Here is a 15366-nt window from a genome sequence, read left to right as displayed (position 1 = left end):
AGATCTGTGGGGCGTCTGGGCTAGCCTTCTCCTCCAAATCCAGCTGATGCCTATCTGTCTTCTCTCCCCAGGTCAGCTGCTGCCCGGGAGAGGCAACCCGGGCGCCCCGCTAGGGCGACGGCCCCTGCCCTGAGGGCCGGGATCATGAAAGGCCTCGGTGACAGCCGCCCCCGCCACCTCTCTGACAGCCTGGACCCACCACACGAGCCCCTGTTTGCCGGCCCTGACCGCAACCCCTACCTGCTATCGCCCACAGAGGCCTTTGCCTGCGAGGCCCGCTTCCCCGGGCAGAATGCCCTGCCAGGGGACGGGCTCTTCCCACTCAACAACCAGCTGCCACCGCCGAGCAGCACTTTCCCCCGAATCCACTACAACTCCCACTTTGAGGTGCCAGAGGAGAGTCCCTTCCCCAGCCACGCCCAGGCCACCAAGATCAACCGGCTGCCTGCCAACCTGCTGGACCAGTTTGAGAAGCAGCTGCCCATCCATCGTGATGGCTTTAGCACGCTCCAGTTCCCCCGCGGGGAGGCCAAGGCCCGGGGCGAGAGTCCTGGCCGCATCCGCCACCTGGTCCATTCTGTCCAGCGGCTCTTCTTCACCAAGGCGCCCTCCCTGGAGGGCACGGCAGGCAAGGTCGGTGGCAATGGCGGCAAGAAAGGCGTCCTGGAGGACGGCAAGGGCCGGAGGGCCAAGAGCAAGGAGCGGGCCAAGGCCGGGGAGCCCAAGCGGCGCAGCCGCTCCAACATCTCCGGCTGGTGGAGCTCGGATGACAACTTGGATGGTGAAGGTGGCGCCTTCCGCAGCAGCGGCCCAGCCTCGGGACTGATGACACTCGGCCGCCAGGCGGAGCGCAGCCAGCCCCGCTATTTCATGCACGCCTACAACACCATCAGCGGGCACATGCTCAAAGCCGCCAAGAACACCACCACTGAGCTGACCGCCCCGCCACCCCCGCCCGCACCCCCGGCCACCTGCCCCAGCCTTGGGGTGGGCACCGACACCAACTATGTCAAGCGGGGCTCCTGGTCCACTCTGACCCTCAGCCACGCCCACGAGGTCTGCCAGAAGACCTCGGCCACCTTGGATAAGAGCCTGCTAAAGTCCAAATCCTGCCACCAGGGTCTCGCCTACCATTACCTGCAGGTGGGTCCCTGCCAAGGTCAGGGGTGGGGTGAAGGGTTGTGGGGAAGGCACCAATTTGAGACCCAGCTGTACCACAGGTTGACTTGGAAAGTTGTTTCACTCAGGCCTCTGTTTACTCCCCTAGGAAGTGGGTGGCTGGTGGTATCTTGCTAATAAGAAGATTCTTTCCATTGGTCATGTGCTCAAGAGCCATTGATTAAGACCCTTCTGAGACCAGCCCTGAGTAGGGACTAAAACATATCCCTGCCCCCCCTTAAAAAAAAAAAAAGATTTATTTATTTTTATTTTTGGCTGTGCTGGGTTCCCACTCTAGTTGCCGCGAGCAGGGGCTACTCTTCATTGTGGTGCATGGGCTTCTCATTGCGATGGTTTCCCTTGTTGCAGATCATGGGCTCTAGGCGCACGGGCTTCAGTAGTTGTGGCATCCAGGCTTTAGTTGCTCCATGGCATGTGGGATCTTCTGCACCAGGGATGAAACCTTCGTCCCCTGCGTTGGCAGGTGGACTCCTAACCAGGAGACCACCAGGGAAGCCCATATATCCCTGCTCTTGAGAAGAAAAATCTGAAAGCTGAGTCATCTATCCCCTCCTAGAACCAATTGCATGGCATTCTGGTGCCAACCTCCTACCTGGTACTGCCACCAGACTGGGTGCTCCTTGAGGACAGGGACCATATCTGGTGCCATCCTGTGTCCCCAAGGCCCAAGACAGAGTCTGTCATAGAGGAAGTGGTCAAGAAACATGAGAGGAGAGAGGGGTAGATGAGCAGATGAGCACTTAAGTGAAGAGATCAAAAAATAAATAAGACCTATTCCTGATTACGGAGAAGGCAATGGCACCCCACTCCAGTACTTTTGCCTAGAAAATCCCATGGACGGAGGAGCCTGGTAGGCTGCAGTCCATGGGGTCGCTAGAGTCGGACACGACTAAGCGACTTCACTTTCACTTTTCACTTTCATGCATTGGAGAAGGGAATGGCAACCTACTCCAGTGTTCTTGCCTGGAGAATCCCAGGGACGGGGAAGCCTGGTGGGCTGCCGTCTATGGGGTCGCACAGAGTCAGACACGACTGAAGTGACTTAGCAGTAGCAGCAGTATTCCCGATTATTAGGATGCTAGGAGGAAAAAAGGGGCTTCCCAGGTGGCTCAGTGGTAAAGAATTCGCCTGCCAGTGCAGGAAATGCAGGAGATGTGGGTTCGATCTCTGGGTCAGGAGGATCCCTTGAAGGAGGAAATAGCAACCCATGGACAGAGGAGCCTGATGGGCTACAGTCCATAGGGTCACAAGAGTCAGACATGACTGAGCAACTGAGCATGCACACTGGAGAAAAAGACACATGAACAGACAGTCCTGTCAGTGAGAGCAGAATGTGATGAAGATGAGCAGGGAGCTGCAGGAGCCCAGAGGCCCTAAGTCCTTTTGGAGGACTAGCTTTTTTCTTTCAGACACTAGAGTTTATTGAGGCACTTATTATGCACCAAGATCCCACTGCTGGAAAGTGGCAGAAGGTTCAGAGACATCTCTGCTGCTACACATGCACTGGCCTCTCAAGGGCAGGGTGAGTGGCTGTGAACTGGGTAGCTCCCAGCGCCACAGCCCAAGCTGTGGGTGAAAATGACAGGAAGTAGATTTCTGTTCACTAGATGGGAGGGGCTGCTTCAGTAGGTAGCTCGTGCCTCATCCCAGAGGGCAGGTCAGCACAGGCCTGGCCAGCCCTTGGGACCACATTAGATGCATTTTGAACTAGATGAACATCAAAGTCTGACAGATCCCTGCATTCTTGTCATTCTATATAAAATTCCAAAGACAGTGAGACTACGGAGGGGAAAGATTCTTTTTGTTTTTCCAAAGGGGGGAAATGAAATCTAGGCAGTATTTTATATATTTAAGGCTTTTGTGGCTCTCAATCTACCTTCCTTAGTTTAGAAATATAGGAGAGGGTGGTGTGCAACCTAGCTCCCTCTCAGATAATGTGATTTAGTCTGATCATGTGAAAATGCTTCAGAAACACCATGAAAAAGTGACCCTGCGGGCGCTGGGGTAATGCCAACTGTTTGCTCTACAGGAAGTAGGTGGGTAAGAGCTGGGGAAGCAACAGGTGTTGAGCAGGGGGTATATAAAGCCACCTCCCAAGGGACAGGTGAGGAAGAGAGGACGGACTAGCCAATGGTTTGGGGTGGAATGTACAGAACAGTCAGCGGGGAGAAGGAGTTAATGAGAAGTCTGCAGGGGGGGGACCTGGGCTGGGAATCCCAGGCAGGGACCTTCCCTCAGCCAGGAATCAACCACCAGCAATGCAGGGACCAAGAAGAATGTGGACTCTGCAGGCATGGTGATTTGGGCAGTGTGTGCATTTGTGGGTGTGGGCAAGAATCGGTGTGCTGTGTGCACTGAGAAACGTGTGCCTGGGTGTCCACAGTGACATATAGACCCAGCGAGAGTGTGAGCTCTGCATGTGTTGAGGCAGGGACACGGTGAGGCGGGGACAAGTTGAGGTGGGTCCGAGGCACACTGGTGGCTAGTGTGCACGTGAGAAGGCGTGTAAGCTCTGTGTTCACATCATGTACTCACTGAGGGAGGGGCACACCTCGAAGTGGCTGGGGTGTGTCCTTGGGGAGGCGGGAGTGGGGGTTATGCCTGCTGTCTGAGATGAGTGTACATGGCACAGTGTGTTCACCCTGTGCTGGGCTGAGGTACGGCCATACTCCATCACATGGTGACCATCCACTGTCGTGGATACATCGGTGGGTATCAGGTGAAGGAGGGCGTAGACTGTGTGCTTCCTGGAGCGGCTGGCGGATCCTGGCCTCAGAGGGCAGGAGAGGTCCCCTCAGTTGGTTTGCCATTGTAATCACTGCGGTCAGGGCTCCCCTCACAGCTGCAACCTCGCTTGCCCTATCACAGCTCCCTTCCACTGATGGGGTCCCTGGGGTTCAGATGGGAACACTGAGCCCTTTTTCCAGCTCACCACATGGCTGCCCAACCCGGGAAAGCCCCTCTGCTCTTGGTACCTCAATTCACCCATCTATGGGGTGAGGAATGTTGGTTGACCCCAGAGACCTCACCCCCATCCTTCAGGTGAGGTCCTCTGGCTGGGGCCCTCTGACTTGTCCTCCCTCACCATCCTAAGGTCTGGGGACCTCTTTCAGGCCTGCGGCTCTCATCTGTGCAGTGAGATCATGAGCCATCCACTGAGTTGGTGGGGGAAGTGACAGGAAGGTAACGGTGCTTACACTGTAGCTGGGGTGGAAGCCATTGTGAACATTCTGTCTGGGCGGTTTTGCTGGGGCACCCAGCCTGGGATCCATGGAGAAATCTAAGGTCAGGGAAGGTCACATAGTGAAACTTCCCAGGATATCCTTCGACGGTAAGGCCGAATTCTCCAAGATGGGAGAGCGAGGGAGCTTTACAGTCTTAGGGATGGGGATTCTATCCCGCAGCTCTTTCCCCAGGTGATGAGTCCCATCCTGGGTGGCCGGTGGCGCTCTGAGGGTGTGCGCTGCCCACCCGCAACCCCCGAGCCACCTTCGCTGAAAGCGGTCCATCCCCAGGTGCCCGGCGGCGGCGGCGAGTGGACCACCTCGCTGTTGTCCCCGCGCGAGGCGGACGCCACGGCCGAGGGCCCCATCCCGTGCCGGCGAATGCGCAGCGGCAGCTACATCAAAGCCATGGGCGACGAGGACAGTGACGAGTCCGGCGGCAGCCCCAAGCCCTCCCCCAAGACGGCGGCGCGGCGCCAGAGCTACCTGAGGGCCACTCAGCAGTCGCTGGGAGAGCAGAGCAATCCCCGCAGGTGAGCGCACAGCCCGGGCCTCTAGAGTCGCGCCCACAGGCCAGCTCCGCCCCCGGGAGCCCCGCACCAGAAGCCCTGGCCACTCGGAGTTCGGCTCCCTAAAAGGACCACGCCCTTAAAGTAAGCCACGCCCCGCGTGAGCCACGCCCCCCGGCTGTCCCCGCCTCCACCGGGCCCCACCCACTTGCGAGCTAGCCTCTGGGAAAGCCTCTTTAGCTGCTTGCAACCCCCGCTCCAAGCCTCGCCTTCCAGGTGAGCCCCTCACAGGTATGCCCAACCCCTGAGAACCTCGCCTTCCTCCTCTTCGGCCGCCGGCTGAATGAATGAAGCAGCCCCGCAGATGAATCCTGCCCTCCAGCTTCAGACTCAGGTACCCTAGGTGAACCCTCCTTCAGTTTAGCCCCCCTCCTGAGATCCTCCTCCTTAGGTTGGCCCCTTCTCTTTGATGAATTGACTCCGGACAGCCCCGCCATTTGGTGAGCTACCCCACTACCCCCCTACCCCCCAGTTAAGTCCTGGCCACAGGTGAGCCTTATGCTCTGATAAAGCATAAGGGGAGTCTCTCTAGAGACTGGCCCAGGTAAACCCTGCCCAGAGGAGCCACACCCCCAAGGTGGTTTCCCCTCCCACAGCCCCAGGAACTTCTCCAGGGGACCCTCTTCTGGCTAGAAGAGCCCTGCCCTTTGGAGGATGAGGGGGAATCCAGATGTCAAAGGGAGTGATACACAGCCTTCCCCTGCCCATTACCTCGCCTGGAATTCCTGGAATGGGGCCCAAACCTATTGTTTTAAGGCTTGAAAGAGTTAGTGAAAGTGTGAAAAATGAAATGCACTCACACAGAAAGCAACAATTAACATGTTAGAGAAGTGAGCTTTCACATGCAGAAGTCACAGTGGGGATTAGAACAGAAAAGAATGAGTAGAACACAGATGAAAGTTGTAGGCGATTCAGAACCCACTGAGGAAGAGAAACAAGTCAGAAGCAGACAAAAGACTTGGAAGGGTTAAAGGAAACGAGGTTAGTCCTAGTTCTTCAGTTCCTGGGGGCAATAGCCAAGGCTTCACTGAGAAGGTAGGCTGGGAGGACTGCAGCCATGGGAAGAGAGCAGAGCAGGTGACAGGAGCAGGGAGTCTCCTTGGCGAGGACAGAAGGCAGGGAATGGCCTCCAGGTGGGAATTCAGGACACCATGGGCTGTTTCTAGGTCTCACCCTCTCTGAGCCTTTTTCCCTAGCTTTAAGGAAAGGGGGCTGAGCTGGATGATCTCTAAGATCCCTTCTAGTCCTGACCTCCTACAATTCTTGAATGATCTGTGGGCATGGAGGTGGGAGAGGTGGGCAGGACCAGGGTACAGGCCTTGAATGTGAGCAAATTGATAATAGTAGTACAGGCATACTTCAAACCACGGTAATACAGAGAATATCCCAATAAAGTGAGTCACATGAATTTTTTTGTTTCCCAATGCATGTAAAAGCTATGTTTACATTCTAGTCTATTAGGTGTGCCATAGCATTATGTCTTTTAAAAGGTACATACCTTAATTTTAAAATGCTTTATTGCTGAAAAATGCTAAGCATCACCTGACAACTCAGGGTTGCCACAAACCTTCAATTTGTAAAAAAAAAAATTCTGCAGAGCACAGTAAGGGGAACTGCAATAAAAGGAGTATGCCTGTAGTAACAGTAATGGGGGCCATCTGTTAGCACTTGCTGCTCTCTGGGCTCTCTGCCTGCCCCAGTGCCCTTTGCATCTCTGAAACCGCCCCACAGCCCCAGCAGACAGGCATGGTGACACCCCCACTTAGAGGTGAGGAAACTGAGACTTACGGGGTGACAGCTTACCCAAGATCACCCTGGGAGGAGCCTGGGTTCCAGTCTAAGTTTGTCTATATCAAGGGCTGAGCTGTTGGCAGCTTGGATCTTACTTTGAGAGCAGTGGTGCAGAGGAGACTCGTGGTCAGGTAGTTGTGAGAAAGACTGAAGCACCAAAACTGTGGGGGAAAAGTGGTGAGTCTTCAGGAGCCTGGAGGAGGCTACCTGGACGTTCTGTCAAAACTGATGACCTTTGGGCAATCTTGGCTGGAGGTCAAGGCTTGTGGGCCTTGACAGTCTCCTCTGTCCAGCCTCTGGAATTGCCCCAGGCCTGCAGAGAAAGGCGCTGTAGAATTGAGCTGGTGTGGAGTGCCTCTGGTTTGAAACAGTCAAAAGCGAGCTTGTGCTGCCACCTCGTGACTACAGCGGACATGACCAATGAAAGCCGCCTGCACCTACGAGACTCACAAGGCATCCAAAAGCTAGGAGCTCTCCCCTTGCTCATCACCCCTCATACTACCCAGGCTGGCAGTGACTTCCATTTTCCCCTCTACCACTGGATAACCTTGGCCAGTTTTCCCACCTCTGGGCCTCAGTTTCCCAGGCTAAACAAAGAGGAGACTGAGCCCCATCTGCTCCCCATCCTCCCCAGGAGTCTGGACCGCCTGGATTCCGTGGACATGCTGCTGCCCTCCAAGTGTCCGAGCTGGGAGGAGGAATACAACCCTGTCAGTGACAGCCTCAATGACTCCAGCTGCATCAGCCAGGTGAGGGCGGTGGGCAGGCAGAAGGCCAGTGGGCTGGAGAGAGCCCCGACTCCCACCCAGGGGAAGGACCAACATCCAGGTCCAGCCTCCGCTGAGTAGTCCCAGCATGTCTGCCCTGTGCTTCTGTTTAGTCTTGGTTCCTGAAGCTGTCTGTGCATGCCTCTTCCTCACTGACCGTCCAGTGCCTGGAGAGCAACCCCAGGGCCCGACACTGATGGCCTGAGCTGTGGCCACAGAGGGAGGGGTTGCACTACTGCTGTCCACCCAGAAGTACCGAGGACGTGGAACTGGAGACCTGGCTTTGAGTCCCAGTCTTGTCACTAACAGTGTAAACCCAGGTCAAATCCCCCGCCCCCCTTCCCGGAGCCTCAGTTGCCTGACTTATCACCAGAAGGTAATCTTTCCTATTTGAAAGGGTTGTGAGGCATCAGTGAGATAATAAACACAGTGTGCTCAGCACAGGGTAGCTACCTTGATGGTTCGTGCTGCCATCCTGCTGTATGACTTCCGGCAAGTTGCTTCTCCACTCTGGACCCCCATGTCCCATCTGCTTGGTGGATAGCTGGGCTTCCAGGACCCGGCCAGTTCTGCCAGTAATAGTGGTAAGCACGCTGTGCTGTTAATTCTCTCAACCATCAGCTCCTGGATCCCTCACCACCACCCCAGAGGGTCCATATCCATATCCCCATTTCACAGATGAGGAAACTGAGGCCCAGATAGGTAGGATCACACAGGGAGGAGGAGGCGAAACTGGGCAGAGATGGACTGTCAGGCCCAAACCTGGACCTCAGTCCCTACTGTGTTGTGCACAGTACTTTACCATTTGCAAAGGGATAGCCAGGCAAGGCTCGAGGGCTCCCTCCACAGTGTGAATGGGGGGACGAGGCCCAGAGAGGGCAGACACCTGCCAACGGTAGCACAGTGAGGCAGCAGGGACAGTCAGGTGCAGACCCAGCTGCCTCTCTAGGCAGGAACAGGCCCCAGGTCTCACTGCGTGCAGCCCCACTGCCCGGGCTAATGGACTGCTTAGAACTTTTGGACCTCAGATCCCCACCACACCATTATTCCTAGCCTGGCCAAGCTCTCCCCAGCCCCCCACCCTCAGGACTGTCATTCCCAGACTCCAAGGAGACTGACCTCAGATGGGGGGTGAGGTAGAGCCCCCCCACCCCAGCCAGGGGACCCTCTGCCCCTCCCATCCTCCAGGTCCCACCAAGTCTCACCTGAACAGTTGTGCTGGCCTCTGTGCCTGTCACCTCCAACCTATTCACGGTGGCCAGAGGGAGCTAGCAAAAGGCAGAAGTCAGATCACGTCACCTGCTCCGCACCATCCCATAGCTCCTGCCTACCCCCAGGAAAGCCAGACCCGCGAGGCCTGGCCTCCCTCTCAGAGGTAATCTCTGACATATTCTGTCACCGGCCCTGCTCCTGCCACACTGGCCTCCTTTTGCTGCTTACATCCCTCATTCCTGCCCCAGCCTCCCCGTGCTTGTTCCTCCCTGGGAGCACTCTTCTCTCAGATCTTTGCACAGCTGGTTCCTCTGTGTGATCCAGGTCTTGGCTCAAATGTCACCTCAGAGAGGCCTGCAGTATCACTTCCCACCTCAGGGGTGCCTGGGGCCCTGTTCCCTTACCTTGCTTCATTGTCTCAACAGCACTTCGCACTATCAGGAATTATATTTGTTTGCTTATTTATTTGGTGTCTGTCTCACCCTTAAGACTGGGAGCTCCGTGCAGACGGGGCCCTTGCTGTCTTGTCCCCAAGCAGGTGGCGCGGGGCATGAGGTGTGTGCTGGATGGACAGTGCCCTTCCCTGTCTCTCCCATCCTGTCTGTTCTCTCATCCCTCAGCTGTCTTGTCTGTGTCCCTCTGCTTTTCTCTCCTCTCATTCACATTTTTCTCTGATTCTCTCCAGTACGTCTCATCTCCATGTTTCTCTCTGGGTCTGTCTGTCTGTCTCACATGCACCCTCTCCATCCCCCACCTGGCCTTGGCACTGGAAACACTATTTTGTCCTTTGGCCACACAAAAAGGTATATGGAATCAGCCAGGCTGGGGACACCACCAGTCTCTCCCACTACCCCCTGCCTAGCCCCAGTTCTCTTCTGGCCTAGAGTGCTCTGAACCCCCAAACCCTCACCCTGTGAAGCTTGAGTGACCTGAGCCACATATGTGGCCTCAAAGTCAGAGATGTCCAATTCTGTCTGTATCTCTGAGCCTCAACTCCTGCCAGGAGAAGCTCCCCTCCCACCAGGCACTGGACTGGGTAAGCCCTGACCAGGGAAGAGAAGCCTCCAGGTTCTTCCGCTAATCTATAGATCCTGGGAGGCTACCTGCCCAGCTGACAGGCAGCAGAGAGGACATCCATGGTCCCAGAAGCCAACCCAGGAGAAACATGTATAAACCCAGTCTCAGAAGGAGTGAGCCTCCTATCCCTGGAGGAAACCAAAACCTCCTAGTAAGTGGGCCCCAGCCAGTCTGGAGAGGAGGTTAGACCAGCCCCAAGTTCTCTTGTAGCCGAGCCTGAAGACCCCTCCCCAGCCCCCAGCCTCGGTCTCCCCATAACCCTCCCCATCTCTTTCCTGCAGATTTTTGGACAGGCCTCCCTGATCCCCCAGTTGTTTGGCCACGAACAGCAGGTCAGTATGTTTGCCATTCTCTCACCGCCCCATCCCAGAGTCCAGGGCTGGGCCTAGGCACCTCAGTGTCCTGGCCCCTAACCCAGACAGCTGCAAGCAGAGCTAGCGCCAGGAAAACCTCCTCCAAGGAGGATGGAATTGGGGCTCATATTGGCACCTGGACCTTTCACTCCCTGGCCCTGTCACTTCACTTCTCTGTGCCTCAGTTTCCTCTTCTCAAAAATGGAAAAGAATGAGTTAGGTTCTATGGATGAGGCAAGAATAGCCCCACGACATTAGGACAGCATTGTAATCAACTCTACTTTTTAAAAAAGAGTAACCCTAGGATAAGGGAAGGCATATCCTGAGAGATTCTAGCTCCCTCCTTGTCTTTTCCCCCAAAGCCTGGGAAAGGCCAGGCAAGACTGTTCTATTTGGACAGATCAGGGGCTGGGGACATTGGTCTCCATGTTCCAGGCCCCAGATCCTCTGACTTATCTCTTTTCTTGAATTCCATCAAGATTTTTAAGGATGTTAGGGTTCTGGAATGAATGCAGAGACTTTTCAAGTTTACCAAAGTTGGTGAAGATGATGCTGGTACTGGCACTGTCTGCCTGTCCTAAGGGTGCCCGGGGGTAGGATGCACACACATCTTACCCCCAGAAGTGGCCCTTTCCTCCCCCCATGCCCCATCCCCAAGGCCACATGCCCTACAGAGTAGAATTAGGACTGGCCCTACATCTCCTGATTCCAGCCGTGGATGCCTGATGCACCTCCCATCTTCATTTCGGAGTTCCTCTTGATCGCACTGATGCAGAGGGTCTTTGGGGAGCCCACAGTGGGCCAGGTGATCTCTTCCTTCCTTCAACAGCCTCATGATAAGGGTGTGATGTTTCACATATAAAACCTCCAGGGGAGGTTCCCTACACACAGTGTACCCTTAGTGGTACACATACCAACAGCACTAACCAGCTGGCCTCTCCCCCAAGAGCTTGGGAGCATCTTAACCAACACTCACAAATCCTTGCAATCACCCCCACAGAGCTTCCTGTGATAACAGATACAGGTTATCAGGTATTTACTTTCCCCCCAACACTCTTCAAAGCATGCGATATGAATGATCTCATTTAATCTTGGCCATCATTCTGTGAAATCTGGTCTCCAATTAGCCCCCATTTTATATATGGGGAAACTGAGGCACAGAGCAGTTCAGTGACTCGCCCACATTCATATTGTGAGAAAATGATGGACCTGGCAGTGAAACTCTGGCCATCTAGCTCCAGAGCTGGGCCATTACTGTGCAATCCCAAAGCAAGACCTCATTGCCCTTGGCAATCACAAGGGTCTCTCAGTATACCTCCCTCAGGTTGCAATTTTGGAGGATAAACACCTATCTCTTTAATACCCCCTCCAGGTGAATTCTGGATATGTCACATGGCCTACATGTTAATTTATCAGTGCTGTCTGATAGAACCTGGTGATAATTAGAAATGTTCTATAATCCATGCTGTCCAATAAAGGTAGCATGAGCAAGTGCAATGTGGCTGGTGTAATTAGGGAACTGAAATTCTTAAAAATTATATTTAACTTGACCCTAGATAGCCACACATGGTTAATTGCTACCATATCGAACAGAGCAAATTTAGCCCTTTCCAAACATATACTCTAAATTGGGTGATGATCCCACTAGCCAATTTACCTGGTGCAGGACCTGATAAGTTCACAGGCGTTCCACTCCATTTAGAGGCGGAAACACTGGTCTAAAGGATAGGGCTGGCCTGAGGTCACACAGCAGGTCCAGGGCAGAGCTGGCCCCAGGCCCAGCCTCATCTTTTCCTCCACGTGGTGGAGGAAACTTTTGCCCCCCTGCCCTCTTGCCCCCCTGCCCTCTTGCCCAGGTGTCTCCCAAGACCCCTAACCAGTGTCCATCTTTGGCCAACTCACTCCTCAGCTCATACTTTGTGATCCCCAGGTACCAAGATGGCCTGAGACATGGGTCAGACAGACCCTTCCAGAACTCTTGGAGGGTATATGTATGGTGAGGCCCCTCTATGCTCACAACTCCAGCTGCAGATTTGTAGGATCTTGAATGGTTTTCTCTAGAGGGACACTTAGAAACGATCCAGATGAGGTTGAGCTAAAGGAGAGATGGCAAATAGCACATATACCACCATTCTCCATATTGCCCATGGCAGACATCACTAATCGATCCTCACTGCCACGACCCTCATTCCAGTATTATTTTCTCCCACCAGACTATTGCATCGCTTCGTCTCTGGCCTCTGCCTCCATTCCACACCCTCTATCCAACATCCATTCTATGTCACAGGGCTAGATTAATCTTCCTTAAATACACATTTGGAGTGTTGATTCTGCTACTTCCTCACTGGGTGTACCTGGCAAGTATCTTCCCCTCAGTTGCCTTCAGTTTCTTTGCTTATAAAAATGAAGGAATTGGACCATAAGATGGTAAATGTCTAGCACATCTACTGCCACCTCCCCATTCCAACCGTCAGGGCAAACATTACTAATTGAGTATAGCCTTCTTTCTGGTTGACTTCAGATGTGACCTCAAAATCTATTAGTTAATCAGTCTGAACACATAAGATATAACCTAGTTAACATCCTAGAAAGTATATTGAACAGTTTCTCCTCCATCTTAGAGATGGGAAAATTGAGGCCCAGAGAGGTGAGAGGGGCTGCCTATTTCTTAAGGGCTCCCTCTGCCCATCACATGCCCTGAGTGAGATGGGAACAGGAAGGTGGGCTGAGTTGCAGCACCAGACTCCAGCTCTGCAGCTGAGCCCACCACCAGGCACCCCCATCCCTCCAGAATGGGTGGAGATGGCCCCTGATGCCTGCTTTTGCCCGGACAGGTCCGGGAGGCAGATCTGAGCGACCAGTACGAGGCGGCCTGCGAGTCGGCCTGCAGTGAAGCGGAGTCGACTGCGGCTGAGGCTCTAGACTTGCCGCTGCCCAGCTACTTCCGCTCCCGCAGCCACAGCTACTTGCGCGCCATCCAGGCGGGCTGCTCGCAGGAGGAGGACAGTGTTTCCCTGCAGTCCCTTTCCCCACCGCCCAGCACCGGCAGCCTCAGCAATAGTCGCACGCTTCCAAGTGAGTACCGAGGTGGGGGCGGGACTTGTTCGTTTGTTTTGCCAGGGGGCCCCTGGGACCGTGCCTGGTGGACTGCAGGTGGATAGGAATCCATAGTGGGCAAGCCAGGAGTGGAGGGGTGGTTAGGCAAAGCAGGAGCCCTTGGGGCTGAACTTCCCACCAATTGGTAAACTGGAGCTCAAATGGGGTGTGGGGGAGGGGGTCACAGAGAGAGATGTCAACACTGGGAGTGGGGTGAAGAGGTCTAGCTTGTGAGGTACTTGGTGGCCCCTGGGTCTCTAAAACCCTGATTCAGAGCAGCCTCCTGCTGGCAGGCAGAGCTCACCAAAGCCCTACTTACCGGTTTGGATTAGTTCAGGTAGGCAAACCTGTGGGGAGAGTGGGACCCTGCAGGGAAGAGAATGGGATTTACACTGAGCCATTTCAAAGGGGTGAGTTTGCAGGTGTCTCTCATATTCACAATCAGGGACAACCTGTCCTTCCTGATACCTGTTCTGAGTTCTCTGACAATAACCCAGGGATGATCAGAGAAAAGGGGGACCCTCTCTCCCAGAGCAAGCCATGATATCAAGACCAAGGAAAATCATAGTACAGTTTCTAGCTTAGTAGACAGAACTTTGATCTCACTCTAGCAGCAACTTTTCCTCCCCGAGCTTCAGTTTCCCCATCTATAAATTGAAGCATAAACCAGACGCCAGAGAGCTCTCCAGCAGATGAAGTAAGTCTGTGCCTGGGGAGGCTTAGGTGGGTAGGGCCTTGCACGTGGTAGGAGCTGACAAGTGTAGTTGTTATTACTGGTTCTCAGTCTTGACTTGGAGCCTCCTGACAATCAAAGGCATTTGGGGTTGGATTATTGTAGGAGAAGACACTTGCTTCAAGTGCTCAGTTGGTGTTTAATATGATCAAATGAGCCTGAATCTCAAGGAATTCTATACACAAGAAGCCAGCTTATTGACTGGAATGAACTTGGCTGGGGACAGAGCAAGAAACCACTGTGTTTCACTATTGCCTTTCAAATCATGGGTGATATCTGGGCAGGTTCCTGAGCTTTTCCTATCCCTTTTAGACCTTAAGGAACAGTCTCGTTTTCAGATATTGAGAGTCTGGCCTCATGTCAAAATGCCAGGCTCATCCACTTCAGACCTCATGCACCTGGTAGCTAGGGCTTGACTGGGCTGGAAAGCCCACAGTGGGGAGCTGGGCATGGTGGTCAGTGTCTCCTGGGTTCCTTGTTCACCAGTGGCCATTGCTGGTTCCTCCAGTGGGAGGGGAAGGTCGCTAGCGCAGGGGTTGTCTAGCATCAGGACTTTTCTGTGGGACAGATGCCACTTGCCGGTCTTTCTCTTAGAAAGAGGGCCTGAAGGCCCTCATGATGCCTTCTCTCCTGGCCTGGGCAGACCCCCTCCAGGCCACTGCTGCTTATCCCCCTCAGCTTCTCCATGCAGTGGTCCCTCTCCTCCCCACTCAGCCTCTTTTTGCCAGGGGACCTGCCCCTGCCAGGCAGGCTTCTTGGACAGATTCCTCTGACGACAACTCCAGCCCTACTGTCTCCTCAGCTCAACTTAACCTATATGACAGTGGGGCCTGTGCCTTGCAAAACTCTGAAAGTACAGGGTGGTCTGCTACCCCCTTCCTTCTAGCTAACCCTGCCAGCCTCTCCATTTTAGGAGTCTCAAGCAGGCATTGGGGTTCACATTGCTTGGCTTCCAAATCCAGGGAATCTCTCTGCCCGACTCTCCCAGGTACTCCATTCCAGTCCTCTAAGAGCTTTGGGTGGGAGGATCAGATTCTCCACATTACCAGGCCCAAGAGAAGTTCTCTTTCTTTTCTTTTTTTTTTTTTTGGTGGGGGTGGATGTGGGGGCACGCTATGTGGCTTGCAGGATCTTAGTTCTCCAACCAGGGATCGAACCCATGCCCCCTGCAGAGGAAGCACAGAGTCTTACCCACTGGACCACCAGGGAAGTCCTGTAAGGGAAGTTCTCTAAGCAGAAGGTGAGCGTGGGGAATCAAACAGCACCTCCAACGATTTTGTTCAAATAAACCCTCATTCACCAATCTCCCCCTACCTCATTCACTCATAAATGGGCTGAGGTTGGGTGATGGGCTACATGACTCAG

General features: G+C 54.2%; 1 protein-coding gene across 7 annotated transcripts in view; it reads left to right on the top strand.

Moving 5' to 3' along the window:
- Positions 1-15366, top strand: part of DLGAP4 (DLG associated protein 4) — a 143233-nt gene that overhangs the window by 53136 nt on the left and 74731 nt on the right. For 5 of the 7 annotated variants that reach the window (XR_015139073.1, XR_015139074.1, XM_086331954.1 and 2 more), the window contains exons 2-6: positions 72-1143; positions 4695-4936; positions 7398-7512; positions 10101-10151; positions 13007-13247. Coding sequence is in view for 5 of the 7 variants with exons in the window: in XM_086331954.1 (XP_086188080.1) it covers positions 145-1143; positions 4695-4936; positions 7398-7512; positions 10101-10151; positions 13007-13247 (1648 nt within the window). In the remaining 2 variants the exon portion in view is untranslated. Of the gene's footprint in view, positions 1-71; positions 1144-4694; positions 4937-5124; positions 5307-7397; positions 7513-10100; positions 10152-13006; positions 13248-15366 lie in introns of those variants that run through there. The other 2 variants (XM_086331955.1, XM_086331958.1) reach the window with 2 other exon arrangements.

This window comes from Bos grunniens, chromosome 13, assembly GCF_055505025.1.
Source record: "Bos grunniens cultivar Pamir isolate PY7600 chromosome 13, Bosgru_T2T1.0, whole genome shotgun sequence".
In the NCBI taxonomy this organism is placed as follows: domain Eukaryota; kingdom Metazoa; phylum Chordata; class Mammalia; order Artiodactyla; family Bovidae; genus Bos; species Bos grunniens.
This window is presented reverse-complemented; position numbering and strand designations above follow the sequence as displayed.